General features: G+C 33.2%; 1 protein-coding gene across 1 annotated transcript; it reads left to right on the top strand.

The window, feature by feature from the left end:
• The first annotated feature begins 7,716 nt into the window (after positions 1 to 7,716).
• Positions 7,717 to 9,996, top strand: LOC111885533 (adenylylsulfatase HINT3). The gene is made up of 7 exons (XM_023881786.3): positions 7,717 to 8,197; positions 8,837 to 8,892; positions 9,033 to 9,090; positions 9,167 to 9,233; positions 9,322 to 9,377; positions 9,501 to 9,554; positions 9,644 to 9,996. Exons 1-7 carry the CDS (start codon positions 7,997 to 7,999, stop codon positions 9,779 to 9,781), a joined length of 630 nt encoding a protein of 209 aa, XP_023737554.1. The 5' UTR covers positions 7,717 to 7,996; the 3' UTR covers positions 9,782 to 9,996.
• Positions 9,997 to 10,465: the final 469 nt, after the last annotated feature.

Here is a 10,465-nt window from a genome sequence, read left to right as displayed (position 1 = left end):
TAAACAAAACATAATTTTTAATTCTTTGGATGATACATCAACCAACACAAAAAAATGGCGTTTGCTTAATAAGTATAAATATGTATTTATTTAATATTTATATGTATAAGATAGTTTTTATACAAAATAAATACATATTTATATCTATTAAATACAATTAAGAAGAAATAAAACATATTTGTGCATATAAAAATATTTTTATTTGTACATATGGTATACATATAAATATGAAATAAATACATTTTTATACTTAGTAATATATATATATATATATATATATATATATATATATATATATATATATATATATATTTTCATACAATATAAACCTTATAAATATGTATTTTTATATTTATATGTATACAATATGTTTTTATATTATATATATATATATATATATATATATATATATATATATATATATATATATATATATATATATATATATATATATATATATATATATATATACTAAACACAAATACATATATTTTAAATATATAAATATGATCTTAATGGAATATGCTTTCAAATGTATATAAATAGTAAATGCAAGTGCACATATTTAAAAAAATGTATTTATATTTTTTAAATTGTTTTTAAACATTTAAAAAAGTATATATAAAATAATTTTATACATTTAAAAACGTAATAATAATAATAATAATAATAATAATAATAATAATAATAATAATAATAGTAGTAGTAGTAGTAATAATAATAATAATAATTATTATTATTATTATAATAATTATAATAATAATCAAACCAAACATTTTAAAAACATAAGGGTAAATCCGAACATTTTTAAAAACTTAAGTGCTTTACTGACATTAGGTAACCTGGAAAACGGCTAAAATGATATAAATGAACAAATTAAATTAAACTTACAAATTTACTAAACCTAAAACACGCCGAAGATAAAACCATCATTTTTTGAAAACTTAAGGGCTTTTTATATCATTTGTCCTTTAACTTATTGTTCAATTTTAGTAAACAATAAAAAAAATATTAATCCGGACTTGAAATAAGTTATTTTTCTTATCCGAAATAAATAGGGTGAAATTTGAAATCGGAATTTTGAACCGAAATTTAATTCTTTTTAGTTATAAAAGTTTGACAAAATTGCAAAAATAGTCGATGTGGTTAGCTCAAAATTGTCATTTTGGTTCAAAAAGTTTTGGACTTGCACCATTTGTCCAAAACTTTCATTTTGTTGCGGTTTTGGTCCATTTTTTTAAATATTAAAAATGACGGATTTACCCATTACAATTTCAATTTCCATTTTCCTTTTATTACAATAATTAAACAAAAAGCTAAAACAAAATACCACCTAACCCCATTCCATACCCCTATATCTCCATCTTGAATCTCATATCCTTCTTTATGATTTTCAATAAAAGAAAATATCCTCACCATCACTAACTTCCGGCTGAGAAGGTTCTGAGGGCCGCCATTTGTTACCTGATACAACAACACCACCGTCCACCTATCACTTTACATCACATGAACCTTCTTATCTGCAAGGTACATCACTTAACACCACCATCACCGGTCAACATCACAACCACCACCAGAAGTTGCTATTGTCGTTGTCAGAAAAAGAAAAAGATAATGAGAGAGACGAAGAGAGGCACACACGAAACAAGGGACTGCAAACCCTAAACCACCTCACAAAGGCATAAAAACCCCAAGGATTTGATATTTTTTCAATGCCACCTTCATCGGAGCAACAAATATGGATATGTTCTTCGTACCACATAGATCGAGGATAGGTTTTAAAGATGCGACGTTGGTGCTGGAAACTCAAGCCACAGACATAATTGTCGTTCTCGCTTCACCCCTTCTCGCCGGTGATGAACAGATGTCGTTGTCGTTCTTTCTTTACCCTTTCAACGTCTTTCTCACCGGAAAAACAAAGACGTGTGAAGGTGGTGACACATATCTGGACAAGTTTCCTAGAGTCTGTATAGGCGGCAATCGCGACAACTTTGTCTCTCTCCGTTTTCACTTCACCCCTTCACAATAGAGATCAAAAACCATCATCGGATGTTCAGATCTACGTCGACAACGACGGTGGTTCAAATCTACATCAACAACGACAATGGTTAGATAAAAATCGTGGCATCGATGCTGTTAGCAACCGTTGGTGGTGGTGGTACTTTTTCAGTGTTAAAATCAAACGGAAGTAGAAGATGGGTATTGTAGAGAAAGAGGAGTTGGTGTGTGTATTTTTTTTTTCTTTTTTTGGATTTTTGTAATAAAAAATAAGTACAAAGAAAAAACTTGTTATTTAAAAGAAAAATTAAAACAAATTGGACCAAACTTAAAAAAAAATCAAAACTTTTAACAGATAATGTTAGTCTAAAATTTTTTGAACAAAAATAATAATTTTCGACCTACCGCATACCATTTTTCGCAATTTTGTCCAAAAATAAACTTATATGGATATCGAGCGGCAAATGGGCCTGAGAGTTTTGACGGATCATCCCAAGTACCAACCCCAATTAACTTGACTTATCATTCCAATTGGCAAATGGGCCTCAGAGTTTTGTCAATTCATCCCAAGTAGTAAAGTACCAGCCCCAGTTAGATTGACTTTTCATTCAATGAAAGAAACTTGACTTTTCATTCTATGGATTTGTATATCATGAAATCATAGTTTGATTAATTATCTATTCATTTTATAAAAAACAGCTAATACTCAATAGTGCTTTATTTTCCGATATGTATGTGTAGATAAAATAACAAAATAATACTTTTTCTATAATAATAAACATCAAAATCTTACATAATCAGTAAAGGATTGTTACTTGTATATGCTACTGCTTCAAGACAATAAATAAATCACAAAATTAGTAGATGCATTATTTTCTAAAAAACCAGAAAATAATCAAATTTCCAACTACAAATGTATTTTACAAGAAAAAACATTTACATAGGTCGTATTATGCTAACATGTTCCATATGATTACAAAATTAGAAAAACATGCTACATTAAAAATATTGTTTTTTACAAGAAGTATTTTGCAAGAATCGTATTTACAGAAAAGAATGTCATTACAAGTATACGATTATAAAATCTAATCATATTTTCAGAAAATAATATCATTACAAATATACGATTATAAAATCAAATTCTATTTTTGAAACAGAATGTGATTACAAGTATACGATAATAAAATCAAATCATACTTTTAGAAAAGAGTGCTACTCATGCTATCTATTTAAAAAAAAAACGATTACAAAAGAATACATGTTCTAATCTGATGGATCGATTACAGAAGGCTACAAATGTAGAAAGGGAAAATGATGATGGTGGAATCAATCTTTGTGGTGGCTAATTTCAGAAGGCGGAGTTGGTTGGTGGGTTAACGTTGGAGGTGTAACGCCTCAAAATTTAAGACAAAATTTTCATTTCTAATTATCAAAATATTACTCATAAATTCCAATCATCACAAAAATTATACGTTATTATCAAACAATATCAGAGCATCCCAAAATCCACAAATCTCCATAAGCTGACGGATGTGTACAATCGTGTCTTCGCCTTCCCGGAATCTATAGAAGTACCTGAAACACATTTAACTCAACACGGTAAGCATGAAGCTTAGTGAGTTCCCTAAAATACCACACACAAATAATTAGCCTCTCATGGATATATCTCGATAAGGACCCTCTGGTCATGTGTCTCAGTGAAGACCCTCCGGTCTCATGGCTCGGTTTGGACCCTCCAGTCTTGTATCTCAGTGAAGAGCCTCCGGTCTCACAACTTGATTTGGACCCTCTGGTCCTATCTCAGTGAAGACCCTCCTGTCTCATAACTCGGTTTAGACCGTCTGGTCCTATCTCAATAAATACACAGAATAATATACAGCATAAATCACAAAAACATAATGCATAATATCACATATCTCAGTATAAGCACATAAGACCCTCCAGTCAATAACACAGATAAGACCCTTCGATCGTACAATAAATATCACTCATGTAAGTATAGTGAGAAGACTCACCTCAACTGCTATGCGAGAAACCATACACTGTCGTTGCTGCTACATAGTACATACTGACTCCTAAACTGGGCCAAAACAACTTAACACTATAATCAAAGACTATACAAGGCTACACCCCAACACTATGCCCCATAGATGGCCCAACTAACCAGGCCCACTATTGACCTAACTCATTGAGCCCACCAAGGCCCAAGACCAAAAAGATCCACAAAGGTTCACTAATTGCCTAATTTTCCAAATTAGGCCCAAAACCTTACTTAGGCCTTACCCTAAAGCCCACGACTTGACTCTAATCCAAAACACCCTTTCTCAGATGACCCAACCAGGCACCAGCAATCGGACCCACGAAGACATCCCAAACCGAAGCCCAAATATACAAATCCACTCAAACAGAGTACGCAAGGCGTACTCGGTGGTATGTTGCGCGTACTCGCTTAATGGTTTGTACGATGCGCGTACTGGCTTGTACGCCCAACGTACTTCCCTCTTAAACCCACTTTTCCATTAAGCACTTAATGCTTTAAGCCATAAGTCCAAACTACATATCTGAGTCCCAAATAATGTTTAAACCCATAAAGTCATTGGCTTGGTGACTTTGCATGCCCTACATAAGCCCACACTCCAAAAATGGCATTCTACTTCCATGAAAATGGTTTTAACTCTTGCATGAAACCATTAAGACTTCCAATATGACAACTTTATGATTCTAGGTCCCATATAACACTGATAGGGGCAACTCTAAGCTCCAAAAACGACATGGACTCAAGGGACTTCATCAATGGGACTAAAAGAGTCCATAAACTCATCCCAAAAGAGATCTAAGAAAATAACCACCAAGTTTGAGACTTTATACCTCAAATGAGAGCCAAAGGTTGATGAGGTTCTGGATCTAAAAGTTTTAGCTTCTTCAATGAATCTTCAAGAGTGAGCACCTTCTTCAAAATCACCAAAACACTCTTCTAATGGTCTTCTAAGCTCCAAGAACACACAAGAAGGATTAGGGTTTCGTGAAAGTTGTCCAATGGTGAGGGGGAGGCTGATCTTTGAGGCATTATGTTCTTTATATAATGTTCATCCCTAAAATTAGGGTTTTTCATTCTGACCCTCGTACGCCTCTCGTATCTTCTTGTACGCCCCAAATACGAGGCCACGCACCCCGACCCAAACCTCGCACCTACGCTGCGCGTTCTTCCCAACTACGCCTCGTGTAGACTTTTTCTCCTCGTACGCCCTGCGTATCACTCGGTACACCCCGCTAATAGGGTTTTCTCCCAAACCCTAACTTTTCCGAATGCCATAACTCACTCGATACAACTCCGATCTCGACCATCCATATATTCATAGAAAGGCATCGAGACGCTCAACACTATTATCAATTCATAGTTGCTATCAGATATCCCGAATCTAAAATCCATTTCCCATAAATCCCAATCGACAGATTATCGAAATACCCTTTTTGCTCCAAGTCAAAACCGAATACCCAAAACATCCAATATAGAATCCACCTCCAAATGAGCCCAATAACTAACTTTTTCAAGGATCCTAACCCTGCTAATACCCAAACCTTGATCATTATTTCGAAATGAAAACGACTTGAAAACAGGATGTTACAAGAGGGATGTTAGATTTTGTTAATTGCTTACCGTGAAATACAGATGAACTTGAAAAGCAAAAAGATTGATTTGGTATGGAAATGCGGGTGAGAAGAGATATGGGTGACGAGTTTTGGTGGGTGGTGTTGTAGTTAAGTTTGTAGCTCACGATAGTATGGAGGCTAATCAAGGGTGGAAGGAAATATATGAGGCGCAATATCAAGGAGGAAGTAAGGTTTTTATTAAAAAAATTGTCACAAATTTAATCCATGTAGTTTAACTCAACGGAGTGCCTCAGCAAGGAGGGTGGAAAACCCATGACAAACTCAACACACACCGCCCCATGGCAGTATGTCGAGCTCTTCAAGGTGAAACAACATTTGAATGCCGATGAGAGAGGAGAAGGTAACGACTATTATTTTTTTTTCAATTCTAAACCATTATAAATAGTGACCCAAACCTACCAAATCACTCTACCGATGGGTTTTGAGCATAACAACAAAACCAACATAGATGAGAGTAGGGTCGATTGTGCACTAGCTCTCAGCTCCGACCTCCAAACCCACTTGTAATCACCATCTTCATGTATATCTGTAATGAGAAAATTATGGTTACTATCAAGGGCTGCCAATATCGGAAACACATATCCCAAAGACTCATTTCTAATCCACACCTCCTTCCAGAAAAAGGGTATTTCTACCATCACCAACCATTTTCTTCAAAGTAGACAAAGGAATAGTTTGCATATGATAAGGATTCAAAATCGAATTCACAATAGAAGACCAAACCCCTGTGACTAAGTCGACCACTTTAATTAAAACTTGCATTCTACTCGTGTATAGATCTAATAATTTGTAGCCATAAAGTATCTGAATTATTCACCAACATCCATATCTATTTTAACAACAGAGCTTGATTAAAAGCAACCAAGTTGCCAACTCCCAAATCTCCATTTATTTTAGAGGCTAAAATCAACTTCCATTTAACCCACATAATTCTTATTTCATCATGATCTATCCCTCAAAGGAATTTAGCTCTAGAAGACTCGAGAATCTCCATAACTTTAACTGGCATCTTAAAAATCGAGAAATAATAAATTCCTAATGAACATGTACCGAACAAATTATAGTGTACCTCCCTCATATTGAAAGCATTTTAGCTTTACAACTAGTCACTGTAGCTCTAAATTTGTCAAATACAGGCTCCTAACTTTTAGTACGATACATATTTAGATTAACCAGGGCATCTAGATATTAAAAAAAAAAAAAATCAAGAATACTAATATTAACCTACATGTCCAAAATAGTATGACGTGTATGTTTTTTGGCAAAATTGATATGGCGATGAGGTCATATGGATGCCAAAAAACTGATGTGCCAAAATGACAAATATAACACTACTCCCTGAGGTCTTAAAGGATGAGAGGGTCACCACTAACATACCAAAATATCTTTCTTGAGTTTATGTCTAACGACATTGACGAGATGAAGTTATGGTGTGGGACCAAATCTCGTAACAATTTCAAATCAAATAACGACATGGTATTACTATTTCCTATAATTGTCCTAAAAATAAGATTTTTATAAACAATTAAGGGTGTGTTTGGGTTAGATTTTTTATCACCAAAGTAATTTTTCAGAAAAATGCTTATTAACTTATGACTTTTAGGAAAAACTGATTTTAAAAAGTGTTTGAATAAAAAAGTTGATTTTTAAGAATAAAATTACTAAAAAACTAGGATTTTTCAGCTTTTTAAAAACTTTATCTTTTCCTATCGAAAAAATTATTTTAAAAAACGTTTTTTTAAATACATAAACACTTTTTAACTTATTAGTTTTTAAAAAAATTAAAAAACTAATAAACCATTTTCAAAAGCTATCCCAAACACCCACTAAAAATAAATATAATTTTATCTATACAATACTATAGATAGATTATGAGATAAACGCCTTTTCAAAAAATTTGGGGACATAATTAGATAATAATTATATATAAAAGTCAACTTAACACATAGGAGTCAATAAACTCATGCAAAATTTACCTTCCCCCATTTCCCGTATTATGCACCCCTAAATCTCGTATTATACACCCCTGAATCCATCCCCAAAAATACCAATTGACTTGTCGTTTACACATACACATACACTGTGGATTATCCATAGCCAACGAAACCAGAGGCCCCTCACCCCTTTGCTGTCTGCGCCACAAATCCCCAAACCCTCCATCTTCATCTTCATCTTCATCTTTATCTTCACGTCACATGCCGTGTTGAATCGGAACCACCTTTATTGCAGACAGACCATGGTGGTGCCGACGGTGATGCTCATCACTCACTTCATCACAACGACACTAGTTTGCTTCTCCTGATATCAATTGATTGATTGATTTATAATGGAAGCCGCACAGGGACGTCGTTTGTCCGTCATCGCTTCTCATCTTCGCCAAATTCCCATTCCACCAACTACGACCAATGTTTCTTCATCTATTGTCTCGCCCTCTCATTGCAATTCCTCAGATTCTGAGAAGCTGCGCAATCTCGAGGCTGATTGTGTTTTCTGTAAGATTATTCGAGGCGACGCACCTGCTTTAAAGGTATACCTGATTTCGGATTTCGTCTTTGATTTGGCTCCGAGTTGGATTTTTAGCTGTTTTCGAATCATGCATTATGTATGATATGCTTGATCGAGTTACTTGATGAATTATCTTATTCCTCTGTGTTTGTTTAAATGCCCAAATTTGGAGCAAAGATGGACCTTAGATTTCTCACTACTCATTGGGATTATCATAAAACCTTTGCAACAGCCATTAATCAACAGGCCTATTTAGATAACAAAGAATCATGTATTTAGGGTTTCAAGCAAATCAAAATCGTATCTGTTGAAGTGATCAATTTTGTAACAATTTCTGTTAGGTCTAGTAGTCTCTAGTAAGCAAAGCATGTGACAAATGACTTGCACGCAAAGGGCCTCTCTCACACGGTATCTAACTCAGCAGTTTCTCTGCCATTTTCGTGAGCATTCATAACTTATTTTCTTTATGGAGTTGCTTTTCACATGATTCTTGAATCCATGGAAATTTTCCCTCATGGTTGTCATAGTTTTACACAAGTGGTTTCATTTAACTTTAATGTTTCATACATAGTTTGTATGTCTAGAATCTAGATTAACATAATTTATAATGATCAACATGATATCAACTTTCTTATTGTCATTCAATTTCATCTGCTTGCAGCTATACGAAGATGATACATGCCTATGCTTTTTGGATACAAATCCTGTTAGCCCTGGGTAAGGTATCATATCTATAATATACCATTAAAATTCATTGCATCATTATATGTACAAGATTTGTTTATAAAAGGTTTTACATTTTCATATAACAATATGATATTTTGCCCCAAGTAATTTTTTTTTGTCCATCTTATCAGGCACTCTCTTATTATTCCAAGAAGCCATTTTCCATCTCTGGTAGCAACTCCTCCATCTGTAAGTTCTTACTTTACAGATAACAAATTTTGAGAAAAAGTTAAAAAAATGTTAAAATGATTTGGTAATTGTGCAGGTGGTAGCTGCCATGTGCTCCAAAGTCCCTTATATTAGCAAGGCAGTTATGAAAGCCACTGGTTCTGGTAATGTTTTTGTAAAATAATAATTAAAAAAACAAAGAATATGAGCAAATTTCAAGATTATTCCCTAAATATTAATTGACATTTTCAGATTCTTTCAACTTGTTGGTGAACAATGGTGTGGATGCAGGCCAAGTTATATTTCATGTAAGTATCAAGAACTGATAAATACTAAATAGTTAAACAAAATAAAATTTATTTTTTCTTTATTATTTTATAAAATGTGTAAGAAACTGATGAATGATCTTGTTGTTGTTGTTGTTGATTTAGACACACATTCATATAATACCTCGCAGGGCACGAGATTGCTTATGGGCTTCTGAGGTATATTATTATTATTATTTTTAAAAAAATAATAATAAGATTACAAAGTTTGTAAATGAATTTAAATGTGATGTTGTTATTGATTACAGAGCTTGAAGAGGCATCCATTGAAGGTAGACAAGGAAGTTATGCATCTTGTTAATGGCATTAGACAAGAATTGTCATTTGTGGATGGATTTGAAGATAGCAGTAGTAAAGATCATGGAACCACTCTCATTGGAAGCTGATATCAGGTTTGATTGGATTCAGTTATTGTAATTTTATCAAAACATTTGCAATATTTTTTTGGTTTGGTTTGTTTGTTTTTTTTTTTTTTTAAAAGTTGGTTGATGGTTTGGAGTATAAGGAGTTTTGCAACTTGTTTCATCTTTGTTCATAGTTGTGTTTTATAATCAGTTTATTATATTGAAAGTTTTATAGATAGAGAGTGATTCATGATTCATCCTTTCTGAAACGAAACATACAAGTCTTTTGTATGATGAATAACTTCAATTTTGAATGAGGGCATAAAAGGTTCCCTTTTGGCAATGAACACGGCAATAAAACTTTATGTAGTTGAAGGAAAGGACCTTTTTTCACAACAAAGCCTAAACATACATAGGGACTCAATTGTAACATAAAACATGAACCGAAAGTGCAAAAGCTTTAAAGATATCTAGTAGTTTCCAAATCCATCACGGTTGGTCCTTTTGATTGTTAACATCAAAGGACCTCCATTAATTATGGGTAAAATGGTCATTTTATCTTTACATTGTCCTTTTCCGATTTTTGTCATTTTATTTATTTATGTTAACTAGAATAAATTTTTATAATTTTTTTTAGAGTAAGTTAGACAAATCATCTCTCGTACAATGCCAAAATGTATGTTCAATCTATGTTTTCAAAACTTAATTCAGACTGTTCTTTAAATT

Source organism: Lactuca sativa, chromosome 9 (genome assembly GCF_002870075.4).
Source record: "Lactuca sativa cultivar Salinas chromosome 9, Lsat_Salinas_v11, whole genome shotgun sequence".
Taxonomy (NCBI): domain Eukaryota; kingdom Viridiplantae; phylum Streptophyta; class Magnoliopsida; order Asterales; family Asteraceae; genus Lactuca; species Lactuca sativa.
This window is presented reverse-complemented; position numbering and strand designations above follow the sequence as displayed.